The 17,201-nt window shown below is 42.2% G+C and overlaps 1 protein-coding gene across 1 annotated transcript in view; it reads right to left on the bottom strand.

Moving 5' to 3' along the window:
- Window positions 1–7,054: 7,054 nt before the first annotated feature.
- DUS2 (dihydrouridine synthase 2) overlaps window positions 7,055–17,201 on the bottom strand; it is a 53,998-nt gene continuing 43,851 nt past the window's right edge. Inside the window, exons 14-16 of the mRNA XM_065416683.1 lie at window positions 16,358–16,445; window positions 9,766–9,839; window positions 7,055–7,295 (exon numbers count right to left, since the gene is read on the bottom strand). Coding sequence (XP_065272755.1) covers window positions 7,055–7,295; window positions 9,766–9,839; window positions 16,358–16,445 — 403 coding nt within the window. The remainder of the gene's footprint in view (window positions 7,296–9,765; window positions 9,840–16,357; window positions 16,446–17,201) is intronic.

Here is a 17,201-nt window from a genome sequence, read left to right as displayed (position 1 = left end):
AATATTTTTCCCCATTCAATCTCTCTCTATATACACATTTTAAATATTAAACCAATTTTAAGTGAACTAAAAAGTTTTTAATGAATGGAGCTTACCCGAAAACCAGCTGCTCTTACTCATTCAAATGCTGGGGCGCACTCTTGTCACAAATGTCAGCACAGTCAAGAGAGCAGCTTCATGCTTCTTTAGTAACTGTTATTGTAATTCATTTGTAAAACAAATACTGGCGGTAAAGTGACAATTTAACAAATAAATAGCTGTTTTTCTCTAAAAATTAAGGGACTAATTTAGCTACAAATTTGTGCACCCTATATATGCCAGCACATTCTTATTATTGCTCTATTTTACTAAATCTGAACCAGGTTATGAAAGTACAGTTTATGTTGTACTTTTCACATAAATGACTTCCACTAGCTGCACAGAATAGTAAATAGTATATCAAAGATTAAAAGAAAAATGTTATATTCGTGATAGGTAATTAAAAATCATATGTACAAGGGCAGAGTTAAGACTATGCATGCAAGGTTACGTTTGTCTGACCGTAAATATTTACATGGCGTTTCCTAAGTTTGTTTTCAACCAACGAGAATTTAAAAGAAACTTCATAATCTGGAAATACTAGAGAGCACAGGGACACCATCCCAGGCACAGTATGAAGTCTTCAGAAGAGAATCCCTCTCCTATGAACTGGAGAAACTTCAAAGTGCATGTCTTCTGAACCCCTTGCCCAGCCAAAGCTAAGCCCCTACACAAGCAGAGCTTACAAACTTTGTGGGATAAGCATGTACTCAAGCTGTAGACCTAACTGGGAGCCCAGAAACAGTGGGGCGGGGGGATTCCCCTTTCTATGCTCTTTAGTATATCTTTGGCTATTGAAACTCCTAGCTGACTGGGAGAGTTTGTGGGTGTAGGACACCAAGGAACCACTTACACTGGGCCCTCATAAAAAACTTTATGTACCCAAGGCATTGAAAATTCTTTGTTGAGTTATATAATTTTTGTTGTGGGAGCCGCATGCTGTTGAAAGTTACGAACTTTCATAAGTGCATAAAGGCATCATTGTGGAAAACTTCATGCAGAGGGTCAGAGTATCCCTTGTGAACGAATTTTCAAATTCTGTGGATACTCTAGCTCCAGTATTCCCTAACCACTCTTCTACCCAACACCAGCTCCCACATCCTCAAACCTCCTTTATCTCTCAAGTTCTTCTCCTATTCTTCCAGAGAACCTTAGGAGGGCCACAGGGACCATTGCTCAACCCCTTACATAGATGTAAGGGTTGAGGTAGATTCCTTTGCTTTAGCTCATTTTCAATATGAAGTGAAATTAGCCATGCACACAAGAAAAAGAAAAATGAAAGACAACAGCCACAGTCCAGGCTTAGAGTTGGGCTAAACTTACCAAATTGTGCTTCACCAACACTGGCACATGCAAATTTATATTTGGCCCCAAATTCCTACTGAAGGTAATGTGTGTGTTAATATTTTGCAAATCAACAAAGACATTATTATAAAACAGTCAGATATATGTGCACAGCTCTAAGACTAGTGGTTACAGATCAAGATAGCAGATCAGTGTCCAGGTCCAGTTCCATAAGTTGCACCCAGAACACCAATCAGTTATACATGCCCACAGTTACATGATCACTGTTTCAGTTACAATCACCAGCTAAGCGGAAACTTTTAAAGACAGTAAATCAGCAACCCCATCTTTCACATAATCACACAATCTGGAGTTGTTGCATCATTTGGTCTGGAGTGACTGAAATGGAAAACAAATTCAGAGTGAACAGTGTCACTCACCACACAGTATTTTGTAAAATACCACAGGAATAAAATAGGAGATTTGCCAGAATAAGACAAGATCATGCTAAAAACAAGGAAAACAGACTCTCCCCCACCACCTGGGGACAGGGGGCAGGCATTAATTTATTGATCCAACAGATATTGAACAGGCAGATTCCCATTAACTGTCTGGCACTGACATTTTCATTTGCCAGTTAAGTGAATACTATACACAGACATGAATGCCATGCATTTTTTCAGCCTGCTATTTCACAGCCATTGAGCTTACTATTTTTCTGAGTAAGGATGGTTGGTCTTGACTCCCATAGCAGCTCATCAACTCCAGTCCTTAAGTGACCTAAGGAACTGCTGATCAACAATACAGGCAACCCCCTCTCCTCAATGGCTTCTCATGTTGCCTTCACTATTTTCCATCAGCTCTGTCCTCAGTGAGAGAATAAGACTCAAACATAAGCTTATTCATAGCAGCAGAGAGGTCACCACTAACATTACAAGCCACATCACCAATCTGGAACAGTTCCTCTTGCCTCTGACCCCTTTTGTAAACACCATTACAAACAGGCTCCCTGTTTAACATATTATTTGGTCTCTGAAGGTATGTCTACACTGCAATAAAACACCCCTGGCTCCCCTGGGTCAGCTGACTTGGGCTCATAAGGATTAGGCTGTGGGGCTATAAAACGACAGTGTAGATGTTGGGGCTAGGGCTGGAGACCGGGCTTTGAAACCTAAGGGGGGGGGAGAGTCCCAGAGCCCAGGCTCCAGCTGAGCCCAAACGACTACACTGCAGTTTTATAGCCCCATGAGCCTGAGTCAGTTGACCTGGGCCAGCCATGGGTGTTTTATTGAAACTAGACATACCCTCAGACACACTGGGCCCGTGGCTTTGACTACAAAACAAGTGACAAAACGCTTTTGTGAATGAGAGCTTCTTTAACAAGCCAGCACCTGTTTGTGACCAGTTGCAGGCTTGCTGGGTAAAGCACTTTGAAAACTGTGCTCCTCTGCAGGTCATAACGGGTAAGTGAACCCTCCACTCAAAAAAAAACCAAAGGAAAAAAAAAAACCAAACAAACCTAAAGGCATTTTTACTCTTTGAATCAGACAGCAGCTGAGCTGACACTTGCCAGCTTTCTGAAACTGCAGTACTAGGGAACTCTACAATTTAAATATTCAAACTCTGTGTTTGTACCGCCAACATTTAACCTCGCATTCCAGGGCAGGGTTGGGCTTGGAGCCTGGGACATTCCAAAAAGCATTCCACCAACAAGGCCTCAGGAGGTAGTCTCCAACTTGGGAGCATCCAAGATAAAAGGCTCAGAAGAACGCCTTCACATTCCCATTCATGTTACAAATAAACAGAGTAGTATTATATGCTCCCTACTCACAGAGATCCTGTACAGTTAATCCTCACACTTTGCACGGTATTGTTACCTATATTTTCTGGTCCCAGTGCCATCAATGTCAAGAATCAAGCATGGCTTCCCATATTTTTTACCTTGTGACAGAAAAGAATAATTGCTTCATTAAATTCCAAGGACTATTTAGTAGTGAAATTCCTTTACCAAACAAATGCTTAAAATAGAGAATGACTTCTGTCAATATTATCTGACTACCATATTCATATAGCATGGCCACATTAAATTAAGCAGACAATTTCTTATGATTGGTGTTAAATTTCTTCTTGAAATCCAAGCTGTGGTCTGGATTGCCATCTTATGCAAGAATGCAGTAGTGCATAGCTGTACTGCTAAGATACATTAGTATAGGAATTGGCATTTGCACAAAAGACATCTGCCATCTTCAGTTTATACAAGGAATACGCAGAAAATAAATCCATATTTTTAGCCAAGAGAGAATGCAGAAAATATAAACGACAAATTGTATTATAGATGAGCCACAGTCTAGATATTTTTTAACTTATTTTTTATTTATTTATTTTATTTTTATTTTTTTACAAAAGATATGGTTCCAATCCAATACCTTGAATAGAACAGTCTCTAGAAAAAAAGGCATTTTGTTCCCCAGAATAAGAACCTGTTTTAAGATCAAAAGCAAACCTCAGATCTGGTATATGCAGGTGCCACTATCACAGATGTATCTAGCATGAATTCAGTGATGTGAATGGTGCAAAAAGTTGCATAGCAGGGGAAAGTGGGTTAGGAGGAATGCAGCAGAAAGAGCAATTAAGGCTTGTCTATGCTGCCCTGCAGTTTGGACTACAAGGACGCGAACAGCAGTGCACACCAAAGTGCTGCACTCTGTAACTCTCCTGTGTGGCCGTTTTAGGAGTGAACTAAAAGGTTCCCTGTTCACGTTAACATAGTCCTCTGCAAACAGAAAGACATTAATGCAAACTAAGAACCTTTTAGTTTGTGTCCACATAGGAGAATTACTGCACAGCCCTTTGATGTGCACTGCTGTTCACGCCCTCAAAGTCTGAACCATGGGGCAGTGTAATCATAGCCTCAGATAAAGGATTCTCCCTCACAAACACATACAGACTCCCATTAGTTGCTTTTCCTGACCCACATCGAGGACATCAAATGGGAGCATAAATCACACTTTGTATGCAACCATTTTTTGACCATTTTTCATTTACATCACTGCCAAATTTAGCCTGAAATATTCATTCTAGCAAAGCAGCATCTCACTTTCTTGTTTGCAGATGCTACATTGTTTATCTTACCATAATTATATATTATTCAACTAACTGTAGTTACTTATACAAAAGTCATACTAGATAAATAAAATAATGATTTGTGATCACATAGTTATTTAAACACTTACCTTGCAAGCATTAGGTCTTCTAGAGTCTAGACAATTTAACTTATTTCAATGATACTTCAGTTTGATTCAGCCAATTCACAATATACATGTTTTGTAGTTGCACACTAAAAACATTGATCGTATTTTCTTTGGACATTGATATTAAATTAAGGCAGCACCTTCTCTGATCTTCTATTATTTCCCTATGTTTAATTTTTCCATTCTCTCTTCCCCACAAGAGGCCATATACCAAATAGTTCCTTTCTGACCACCCCCGAACTGGTGCACATAGATAACAATAAAAGCAGGGTTAACGTGCATCTGTGTGCTGACCAACTATGGTTCCCTTCACAATTCTATTTCCCAAGACATACTGTTTCTGCCAAGAGCAGAGAAAGGTGTAGCTTGTGGGGGGTGTCATGTAGGGCCAGTTGCCAGGGCAAGAAAATGGTGTAATAGCATTGCAACACAGGCCGTGGCCCTTAGGCTTCCATCCTAGAATGCCCCATGCCTTCAGCTGCTGACCTTCTGCTGAGTGACTTCTCTGGGCGCTTCAAAGGGAGTCAGAACTAGGGTACAAACATTCCATTATGCTGCTCCTCTGGTTCTTGTGTTTGAAGACCCTGTTTGGCCCAAATATTCCATAAACCTTTAGTGGTGAATGCAGCACTGATACTAAGGCTCATGTGAGTATTATGCAGGCACTAAGGGCCATAAGTTCCCTGGCTTTCCAGGAAAAAAAAGTTTTTAAAAGACTATTATTTTTGACATGCAAACATAAAATGACCTCAAATTATGTCACTTATAAGATCTTTACATTTTACTTATGGAGGAGGACAAGCCTGTGTATGCAAAACCTTTGAATAAACTAAGATTCAGAGGGAGAGAGAAGCTAGGAAGCCGAATCAAAGACTTTTCAAAGGCTGCTCCCTTCTTTGATAGGATGCCCTCTGGCTGTCCAACCCCACGGCCTACTGAAGGGAATGCCATAGCAAATGGGACGGAAGAGGCAACACTAAAGTGTGGCTGTTAAAAGTCACCTGGCCTCTACTGTCAGCCAGCATCTTCATCCAGGGATACATCACCACTCTCCAGGACACACAGCTTTATTTAAACTAAGAGAATCAAGAAATTTTGGTCAGACTGGGGGTTAATAAACCTCCTCCCAGAGGTGCAGGATTTGCAGTTTGCATCTTCCATTGTGGCAGTTTCCTCCCTGACAGTAAATGATAGCATAGATGGTGATTCCGCAATATGCCTGGCCACTTTCTGCCAGAAAACTATGGATGGTGATCCAGAAGAGCTCCAGTGGATCTCCCAGGTGCCCCAGTTATGCTTTCTCAACTGGGAATGCACTGCTCAATTCTGACCTGTCCAGCAGAGCTGGATTGCAGACAACTTGTGCTGCTTCTTATCACTGGGCCTTGCAACCTGCGTTCTGCCAGCAAAACTCAGGGAATGAATCAGATTCTGGTATAGTATTTGCATGACCATTCCTCGTGACGGTCTAAAAACGCCCTTGACAAAAGCTCCTGCCCCAGACATGAATGTCAGTGAGGAAAGGATTATTCCTGAAGTTTATGGCTTGTTAACTAGACTGCAAATTCTGTCACTGCTCTGAAGTGTTCTGTGACTAAAACCATTGTGTGAAACTGGAACATTTAGTTCTGAAAGCAGCTTTTAAAACTGTTTTTTTAACTGCAGTCTACAAAGTAGGAAACGAATTGCAATTATTTTTCAGTTAAATGCAAACTATGCAGATTTATTAAAAATTCAGAGATTTGAGTAGCTGTCACTTTAAATATGCACGTACATCTTTTTGATTTAAAAACTCTAAACACAATCCCAGTTAGATATTGCTGTTCCGTTAGAAAACAATGGTTTAGCGAAGACACTTCCATTTAAAATAAAGGTGTATATTATTTTTTAAATAGAGAAGCCACTTTGATTTAGTTCACCAACAATGAATTATGTTTTGAATATCTTCTTCATACAAAATACTTTAGGGATCATGACACAATCTGCTATAACTTTGTTACAGGTATTTTCAGACAAGAGCTGACAACTTCTAACATACTTATCCCTGTTAATGAAAACTACACCAAAACTCCAACAGTTGGAAACAATCTATTAAGAACCTCTTTTGTGTGTGTTTAAAACTCTTTTTTCTACCTATAAAATATATTAAACAAAAACCTCAACACTTCAAAAGCTAAACTGAAAATAGTTTGCTATTGAAACAGAATTGAATGTTGGGATCATCTTCTCATTCTTATTTAAAACCCAGGCTGCTAATTTATCCTGTTTGAAAGGCACCAAAGCAAAAACCAAAAAACGTTTACCCAGTACAGTAGGTTTTCATAAGCGGGCAGAGTTTACCTGTCTCCGACTGATAGAGTCTAGATGAAATATAATAGCAGGATATAAAAAAAAACAAGTGAATTGGTAGCTGCACAGTTGTGGAATGTTTGCTTTTCATGCTATCGTGGCACCTCAGAAGAGCTGGAGTCAGAAGCTCCCTCAGTAAAATGAGCTCTTTTATGTGAAGCCTCAACAAGGTGGTCATCTTCATGTTCTTTGTTGTTCAGGAACTCCTCGTTCTCTCTCTTGCGTTTGTTAATCAGGTGGTTTTCTCCCTCGTTAAGCTTCCCCTCTGGGAGACCCAGAGTCCTAAGACAGACTATAGCTGCAGCCTGTTCTGCTAGCTTCTTTGACTTGTCCCTGAAGAGTAAGACAGAGCACAGATAAAAGTAAAAGCAAAGCCTGCATATTGCCAAGGACAATATTTTACATGCCTGAAAGAATTAATTTCCTGTCTCTGCTGCAACACAGTGAAATAAACAGTATGCAATACCTACAACAGCCTAACAGGTGGAAAAGAAAAGAGCTCAGTTCCAGACGCACATTCACATCTCTTTAGGTGCCTGTGTTCTCTAAGGTGTCACTCCAAGTAAGAGAATGCTGTCTAAGAATACTGAGCCAAATCCTGCAGTCACAACAGTCTTTACTCAGAAGGTAGGACATCAGTGGGAGTTTGGCCAATTGCTGCAATCCTTACTCCTACTAACATCAAAAGCCCTGAATAAAGCACACGGAGTTTAAAAGAATTTATGGAAAGATCCTCAAGTCCAAATTTATCCCTAATGTGAGTGCAATTCCACTGAAGTCAATGAAAATGGGCACAGCTCCACCAGGACTGAAACCCAACAAACTAGCTTTGAGGACAGGGTTATATGTTCTTGAAACTTAACATATGAAAGGATTCTCTGTTTCTCTTAATTCAGCTAAGCTTGGAATGAGAATTATGGTCTAGCTGGAAGTTTGCTGAAGTCTGAGTACTTCATGGGAATGCTGATTGACAATTATAGCATTGGAAGCACAATGCTAAAATAACGTGCTGTCTGTTGTATATACGTATTAAAAGGGGATTTGTCCAACACTGATCTTCAATTGCAATTTGCTAGATGCAATCCTAAGTATATCTGCCTGCGACAAACTCAAGGAATTCCATTATTAATAGATGCTTCTATAAAATATTATTGTGGAACCTTAGTGCATTAATTGAGGCAGCTACTGATTTACTACGTGACTTCTGGCAAGTTACCTAACCCCTCTCTGCCTCATTTTTTATTTGTAAAATGGGAATACTACTCATCTTTGATGGGATATATGGGTGAAGAATGCTTTTCAAGTGCTGAGTATTTATCATTGGCATTTCAGATTCAGTGTTTCAATAAATTTATTAGTTCAAACTATAGACAGATTTCTTCCCAGCTTTAGGTTGTTGTTTTTTTTAAACAGAGTCTTGGGATAAGAAACATTTTAAAAAGTTGCTACCTTCATACCTTTATGTACCATTTCACTTTATTTTATTTATTCATTGAGTTACTGAAGGTATTCACAGTACAATAAAGGCAGAACATGTATAAAAATATGAATTTGTAAATATTCCTAAATTGGACTAGGGTTCCAATCTAGCTCCCACTCTAACCAATGGAAAAACTCCTCCTGTCTTCAAAGTGAGAAGGAAAGAGCAGGAAAGGGGGTTTCCAGTAAGCACATGGAAAAGTTTGTGTAGATCAGAGGACAAAATGCAAAGGAGCAGTGCGGTGAAATAAAGCTGACTTGTTACACAAATACAAAGATATTTTATAGTCAATATATTTGATTACAATATGTCTGTTTCATTGTGTCTCCTATATTGCAACATACACCCAATTTTTGTTAAATCTATTCTATAAAACAATTAAATTAATGTAATCTGATTTTCACTATAAGCTCGAGTATCCCAGGCCTGAACCATTATAAGACTTAGTTCAAAGAAATAGATACATAATATTCCTAAACACTGGGATGAGTATCATCAGAATGCTGCTGATATGCAACTACCTCTTTCGCTTTATGAATCCAGCAAGTTCTGTCACTGCTCTGGAGCAAAAGTTGATAATATTGCCATCTACTTTCAAAAATGTCAAATGTTAACTGATCCAAAGGAAATATTTTTGGTTTTTCATTTCAGCATGAAAAACAGAAAAAAATACAGTTTTGGTTAGAAACAAACCAAATTCTTCTAATCAATTGTTCACTCAGCTCTAGTTCCCAACTGGATTGTATCTTGTTCTCCATCCTGAAAAAAAGAGAAGTCTTGCTGCTGGGTAAAGGTTATTGTCATGAGGATGGCCAAGTCTTCCCTCAAAAATCCCTTGCTTACTGAGGGAATGTTATGAAAATAGTGGGTAAGATTAGGAAGTACGGCATCACTTTGACAAAGGTTTCCATGCAAAGCTCGTAGCTCAAATATTGGTGGGGAAGTGTTTTTTTCCAGTAGAACAGTTTAAAACTCTTAACGTTAGAGGCCTTTGCCTTATTTGAGGCCACCTTGAGGACTGTCCTAGTGGAAATATGGGCTCACACACTATTTACCTTTTAAGGATCCTACTACTGGAGACAGTCTTTCTGCTATGAAGGGCCCTCAGCTATGGAACTCGCTCCTCCTTGGCATGTCTCAGTTAATCATGTCCCACTTTACAGAAATATTTCAAAGTTTTTTCCTTCCCAGTTATATCTTTATAAAGTAAAGTTTACTTAGTATTTTTTCTCTCCATGTTTACATGTTGCCTTTCCAACAGTACATCACAGAAACAAATATTTTACTAAGGCCCAGTTACAAAACACATCAGAGAAGACTTACCATAAGGTTGATCTATATTTTTGTTCAGCTACTGTGACAACTGAACAGAATAATTTATCTAATGGTCTTTGAACCTAGAGAAAGGAGAGAATTACAGGTGTAAGGTACTGCATTTTGTAAAACGAGCAACAACACAGAGTCCTTCCTAGGCCTGGTCTACACTACACCTTTAATTCGGATTTAGTGGCTTTAATTCGAATTAACTCTGGAACCGTCCACACAACGAAGCCATTTAATTCGAATTAAAGGGCCCTTTAATTCGATTTCTGTACTCCACCCCGACGAGCGGAGTAGCGCCAAAATCGAATTTGTCAATTCGAATTAGCGTTAGTGTGGCCGCAATTCGATGTTATTGGCCTCCAGGAGCTATCCCACAGTGCACCATTGTGACCGCTCTGGCCAGCAATCTGAACTCGCATGCACTGGCCAGGTGGACAGGAAAAGCCCCGGGAACATTTGAATTTCATTTCCTGTTTGCACAGCGTGGAGAGCACAGGTGACCACAGAGAGCTCATCAGCACAGGTAACCATGCAGGCTGATAATCGAAAAAGAGCACCAGCATGGACCGTACAGGAGGTACTGGATTTGATCTCTATATGGGGAGAGGATTCAGTGCTAGCTGAACTGCGTTCGAAAAGACGAAATGCCAAAACTTATGAAAAAATTTCCAAGGGCATGATGGAGAGAGGCCACAATAGGGACACAGATCAGTGCCGCGTGAAAGTCAAGGAGCTCAGACAAGCCTATCAAAAAGCAAAGGAGGCAAACGGTCGCTCCGGGTCAGAGCCGCGGACATGCCGCTTCTACGCTGAGCTAAATGCATTTCTAGGGGGGGCCGCCACCACTACCCCACCTCTGACTGTGGATTCCGAGCTGGGGATAATCTCATCAGGGACACCTGATGATTCCGCGGAAGGGGAAGAGGAGGAGGAGGAGGACGAGCTGGCAGAGAGCACCCAGCTCTCCGTTCTCCCCAACAGCCAGGAACTGTTTCTCACCCTGACTGAAGTACCCTCCCAAGCCTCCCAAGCCAGCACCCAAGACCATGACCCCATGGAAGGGACCTCAGGTGAGTTTACCTTTTAAAATATAAAACATGGTTTAAAAGCAAGCATTTTTAATGATTAATTTGCCCTGAGCACTTGGGATGCATTCGCAGCCAGTACAGCTACTGGAAAAGTCTGTTAACATGTCTGGGGATGGAGCGGAAATCCTCCAGGGACATCTCCATGAAGCTCTCCTGGAGGTACTCCAAAAGCCTTGCCACAAGGTTTCTGGGCAGTGCAGCCTTATTCCGTCCTCCATGGTAGGACACTTGACCACGCCATGCTAGTAGCAAGTAATCTGGTATCATTGCCTGACAGAGCCTGGCAGCATATGGTCCCGGTGTTTGCTGGCATTCAAGCAACATCCGTTCTTTATCTTGCTGTGTAATCCTCAGGAGAGTGATATCGCTTAGGGTAACCTGGTTGAAATAAGGGAATTTAATTAAGGGGACTGAGGTGGCCGTTCCTACTGGGCTGTTTGCCTGTGGCTGAAAAGAAATCCTTCCCTGCATTTAGCCAAGTGCAAGGGGGGGGGGGAGGATTGGCCCAGAGCTTTTCGCGTTTTGCTAGCAGGGATCTTCCCTGATACCAGCCACGCGGTGGGGGGAGGGATAAAGCACTCATCCCAGAGAATTCATGGCGGGTGGGGGGGGGGGTGTGTTAGTTTGGTTCCTGCAGGGATCTTCCCTGATACCAGCCACGCGGTGGGGGGAGGGATAAAGCACTCATCCCAGAGAATTCATGGCGGGTGGGGGGGGTGGTGTTAGTTTGGTTCCTGCAGGGATCTTCCCTGATACCAGCCACGCGGTGGGGGGAGGGATAAAGCACTCATCCCAGAGAATTCATGGCGGGTGGGGGGGGGGTGTTAGTTTGGTTCCTGCAGGGATCTTCCCTGATACCAGCCACGCGGTGGGGGGAGGGATAAAGCACTCATCCCAGAGAATTGGATGGGGGGGGGGGTGTTAACCTTCAGCAGCAGAAAACAAGCTAACAGGAAAACTGCAGCACAACGGGCTTTGCTTGGTATGTGGGAAAGCAGGGCGCAGAAGCCTAAAGACAGTGGCTTACCATGGCAGCATGCAAGGTGAATTCTGTTGCCCCGACCTGCGTCTGTGATCTCTAGCAGCAAAGCCACAGGCACTCAATATTAAGAGGCAAAATGCGACCTTGCACAGAAATCACATGTGCTATGTAATGTGAATAGTATACACCGTGAAAGAGTATAAGCATTGTTCTGAAAAATGTATCTTTTAAAAAAATTCTCTCCTTTTTTCACTCCCTCCAGCAGGTGCAAATGTTTCAAGCCTCCCTCCTCCTTCCCGAAGGCTATCCCAGATAAGGCGTCGTAAAAAAAAAACGAGAGAAGAGATGTTTTCCGAAATCATGCAATCCACCAGGAATGAAAGAGCTCATCTGAATGAGTGGAAGGAGACGGTTTGCAAGTATAGGAAAGAAGCCAGTGACCGTGAGGACAGAAGGGACCAACGTGAGGAGAGGAGAGACGCTCGAGATGAGAGGTGGCGGCAGGAAGATCAGAGGAGTCGGGAAGCAACGCTGGGGCTGCTGCGTGAGCAAACAGACATGCTCCGGCGTCTGGTGGAGCTTCAGGAACGGCTGCTGGAGAACAGAGTGCCGCTACAGCCCCTGTATAACCCCCCTACCTCCTCACCATGTCCCATAGCCTCCACACCCAGACGTGTAAGAACACGGGGGGGGAGGCTCCGTACACCCTCCCATTCCACCCCAGTGGACAGCCCAAGCAAAAGGCTGCCATTTTTTTAACCTTTTTTTACTGGGCTTTTCCTTCCCGCAGATCCTCCTCCCAAACCCCACTCAGGTTCTGTGCCGCTACAGCCCCTGTATAACCCCCCTACCTCCTCACCATTTGCCATAGCCTCCACACCCAGATGTGTAAGAACACGGGGGGGGAGGCTCCGTACACCCTCCCATTCCACCCCAGTGGACAGCCCAAGCAAAAGGCTGCCATTTTCTTAACCTTTTTTTACTGGGCTTTTCCTTCCCGCTGATCCTCCTCCCAAACCCCACTCAGGTTCTCTCCCTCTTTTTATAATCAATTCATAAAGAATAAATGATTTTTAAACAATGGTGACTTTATTTCCTTTGAAAGCAAGCTGGGGGAAGGGGGAGGGTGGGTTCCTTACAGAGAATGAGTCAATAAAGGGGGCGGGTTTTCAGGAAGGATAAACAAACATAAATTTCACACTGTAGCCTGGCCAGTCATGAAACTGGTTTTCAAAGCTTCCCTAATGCGCAGCGCTTCATCGTGTGCTCTTCTAATCGCCCTGGTGTCTGGCTGCGAGTAATCAGCAGCCAGGCGATTTGCCTCAGCCTCCCACCCTGCCATAAAGGTCTCCCCCTTGCTCTCACAGAGATTGTGAAGCACACAGCAAGCAGTAATAACAATGGGGATATTGGTTTGGCTGAGGTCTGAGCGAGTCAATAAGGATCGCCAGCGACCTTTTAAACGGCCAAATGCACATTCTACCACCATTCTGCACTTGCTCAGCCTGTAGTTGAACAACTCCTGACTCCTGTCCAGGCTGCCTGTGTATGGCTTCATGAGCCATGGCATTAAGGGGTAGGCTGGGTCCCCAAGAATAACAATTGGCATTTCAACATCCCCCACGGTTATTTTCTGGTCCGGAAAGTAAGTCCCTTGCTGCAGCCGTTTAAACAGATTGGTGTTCCTGAAGACGCGAGCGTCATGAACCCTTCCCGGCCAGCCCACATGGATGTTGGTGAAACGTCCCTTGTGATCCACAAGTGCTTGCAGCACCATTGAGAAGTACCCCTTGCGGTTTATGTACTGGGTACCCTGGTGCTCCGGTGCCAAGATAGGAATATGGGTTCCATCTATTGCCCCACCACAGTTAGGGAATCCCATTGCAGCAAAGCCATCCACTATGACCTGCACATTTCCCAGAGTCACTACCTTTCGTAGCAGCACCTCCGTGATTGCTTTGGCTACTTGCATCACAGCAGCCCCCACAGTAGATTTGCCCACTCCAAATTGATTCCCGACTGACCGGTAGCTGTCTGGCGTTGCAAGCTTCCACAGGGCTATCGCCACTCGCTTCTCAACTGTGAGGGCTGCTCTCATCTTGGTATTCTGGCGCTTCAGGGCAGGGGAAAGCAAGTCACAAAGTTCCATGAAAGTGCCCTTACGCATGCGAAAGTTTCTCAGCCACTGGGAATCGTCCCACACCTGCAACACTATGCGGTCCCACCAGTCTGTGCTTGTTTCCCGGGCCCAGAATCGGCGTTCAAAGCCTATAACCTGGCCCATTAACATCATAATCTCCAAAGCACCGGGGCCCGCGGTCTCAGAGAATTCTGTGTCCGTGTCCATGTCCTCATCACGCTGGTCGCTGCGCTGCAATCGCCGCCTTCTCCTCCTCCTCGCCTCTTTTTTCTGGTCCTGTGTAAGCATAAACTCCACGAGAAAGCGCGAGGTGTTTATAATGTTCAAGACTGCGTTCTGGAGCACAACGGGATCCATGCTTGATGCAGAATGGAGTCTGCAGAGTTCACTCAGGAAAAAAGGCGCGAAATGGTTGTCTGCCGTTGCTTTCAGTGAGGGAGGGGGAGGCTGTACCCAGAACTACCTGCGACAATGTTTTTTGCCCCATCATGCACTGGGGTCTCAACCCAGAATTCCAAGGGGGGTGGAGACTGCGGGAACTATGGGATAGCTATGTAAAAGCTACCCACAATGCAACGCTCTGGAAATCGATGCTACTATGGTAGCTTGGACGCACACCACCGAATTAATGGTGCCTAGTGTGGCCGAATACATTCGAATTTACAAAATCGGTTTCCTAAATTCGAATTATATAAATTCGAATTAATCCTGTAGTGTAGACATACCCCTAGTCTTGTTTTTACTCTGGGAGCATGTAACACCATTAACATTCTAAGCCTTCACACTGCAAAATTCCCCTCACACGTTCAAAATACTCAAGGAATCTATTGTCCAAATTAGAGTTGCTTCAAGAACTGCTTGATAGGCACATTGCACTTACCCCTATCTCTAACAACAGCTAGCACCAGATGCAACATAGGCAAGTACAAGAAACCTTGTAACAATTACATCATAACCTGTGCATACTGGAAATTTCTTCCCAACCCTAGTCAGTAACAGATTGAGGGTTTGTCTCTCATATATGTTTATGCCACCTAATAAAACTGTTGATATTATCCATGTTCACATCTAACCCTTTTGAATCCTGCTAAGCTCTTGGATTTAAATCATATCCTGCAGCAATGAATTCCACAGTAAGTTGTGTTGTATTAAAAATTGTATTTTCTTTTATCAGTTTTAAATCCCTTGCCTTTCAATTTCATTACTTGTCTAGTTTTTCTTATATAAAAGAGACTCTAAATCCAAACTTTGTAAAACTTATACTGATAAAAGTTACAGGCCCAAATCACACCACTACAGGGTTCTTTACCTTTGCTTAATCACTTAGAAACCTGATCCTGCAAACATGAACTACCTGGCATAGCACTTATGACATGGGGTAGACTCTTAGAATTTTGAAATTAAGATGTCCTTTTGCAACAGTTGTTTGCACTCTCATTTTATAAACATGTTTTTCTTGTTTATCTACCACAGCAGTTGCAAAAATTGCTGCTGCCTAGACAGAAAAGAAAAAGCAGACTTGTGACATCCTAGATGACATTAGCAAGAATGAACAGAATTCTAGGAATTCAGTGGTGCTGCATTCTAATATTCCATGTCTCATTTAGCTTTTCAATATTAGATACAGTATTATTTATCATGTGTTTCCAGAGACACAAGGAAAATTCAGACAGGCAGTGCACACATTTTTTCAGGAACACAGCAAAATGGCATTTTTAAAAATGCTATTAGTGAATTTAAAATTTTTTATAATCTAGACATAACGACAGGGTGGTCCACTGAAGTAAGACACTACTTCTTTCATCTACACAGGAATGAGTTCATATGTAGGTGCAGTGAAATATAATTAATAAATGTGATGGTTTCATCCATATCCCTTGCTCTGTGTATTACAAAATTACCTCACAATTGACCATTTCCACTTGAGGCGCCCACAGGGGGGGTGGCAGTCGGAAGAAGTGCAGGTCAGAATTGAGATACATAGGCAGAATTGTAAGGGGGAAGCTTGCCCAATACTTGAGTTCCTCACTATTATTAGTACTAAAACAGATCACTAGTTTCATACAGAAAAAATAATGGACATTTTCATTGGATTTTAAGGGAGGTCAAATTACACACCTAAAGAGAAATGTTTCTATGCTGCAGAAATGTGCTAATTTCATGCTGTAACTCCCCGTAATCTACATGTGTGTCCATACCAAACCGTCTAGCAACTGTGTCAACAAAACTCCAATTTAAAAATAAAAAACTATTTTTAAACTTTGAGATCATCTTGTTTCAAACCAATCAATTCAGTTTCCTGACAGTCCCCAGTAAACTATGGCATAAATGTATTAGCTAAGGATCTGCCTTGTACTTTTGCTGAGAAATGCAGAGACTCACAGTTTCATAAACAGGTTGTGGGTGCTTCGCCTTCCTACACCATTCTAAGAGATACATTTTGGGAGTAATCTGTGGTGGATATTCTCGCCTAGACAGAAAAATGAAATACAAAATAATCCCACAATTGTAGTGAAAAGGTTTGTACAGAAAATATTTCTATAGAACAGACCTATATTAAGTTAGACAGGTAATCTCTCTATCAATGCAGGATTAGTTACTATAGTATTTTTACTAGTTTTTGTTTCCAGTCTAATTTTAAAACTCCCAAGTGATGGGTCTCCCACCCCTTTTCTCAGGGAACTGTTCAATTAATACAGCTTTAAATTGGTATCTAAAAACTAATATTACATATTGTTTCCTTATTAAACACCTCCCACCTTCACTCGGTGCAGTCATACAAGCAGTGACAAGGTACTGATAGGAAAGCTGGGCCAAATTGCTTGCATTCTATTGAGTTTCGGACTGAAACTGACAAGCCACACCACAGGGTTTTTTTTTTTATAATTATCATAAACATTTTCCAATAGTGGTTTAAAAACTTTTCCAGGAATTAATTTATTACTGGGGGGGGGGGGAAAGGGTAGGGAGAGAAAAGTGAGATTGGTTCTATAAGACATTGCTTCTACTATCGAACTGGGAATATGGTTCCTAGGGTGTGGCAGAGAATAGAAATACTGTAGAGACATCATGCTCAGTCTTTAGGGAGTCACTCCTGCTGAGTTTGAAAGGGTAGTGACTGCCTTTGAAAGGCATCTTGCGCAATATTCAACCAGTGGGACAGGACCGACAGGTTCTTCAAGAGATTGGATAAACATGAAGTATAAAAAAATTATTCTGCAGGATC

This window comes from Emys orbicularis, chromosome 14 (genome assembly GCF_028017835.1).
Source record: "Emys orbicularis isolate rEmyOrb1 chromosome 14, rEmyOrb1.hap1, whole genome shotgun sequence".
In the NCBI taxonomy this organism is placed as follows: Eukaryota; Metazoa; Chordata; order Testudines; family Emydidae; genus Emys; species Emys orbicularis.
Note: the sequence above shows the minus strand (reverse complement) of the source record. Positions and strands in the feature narration are given on the sequence as shown.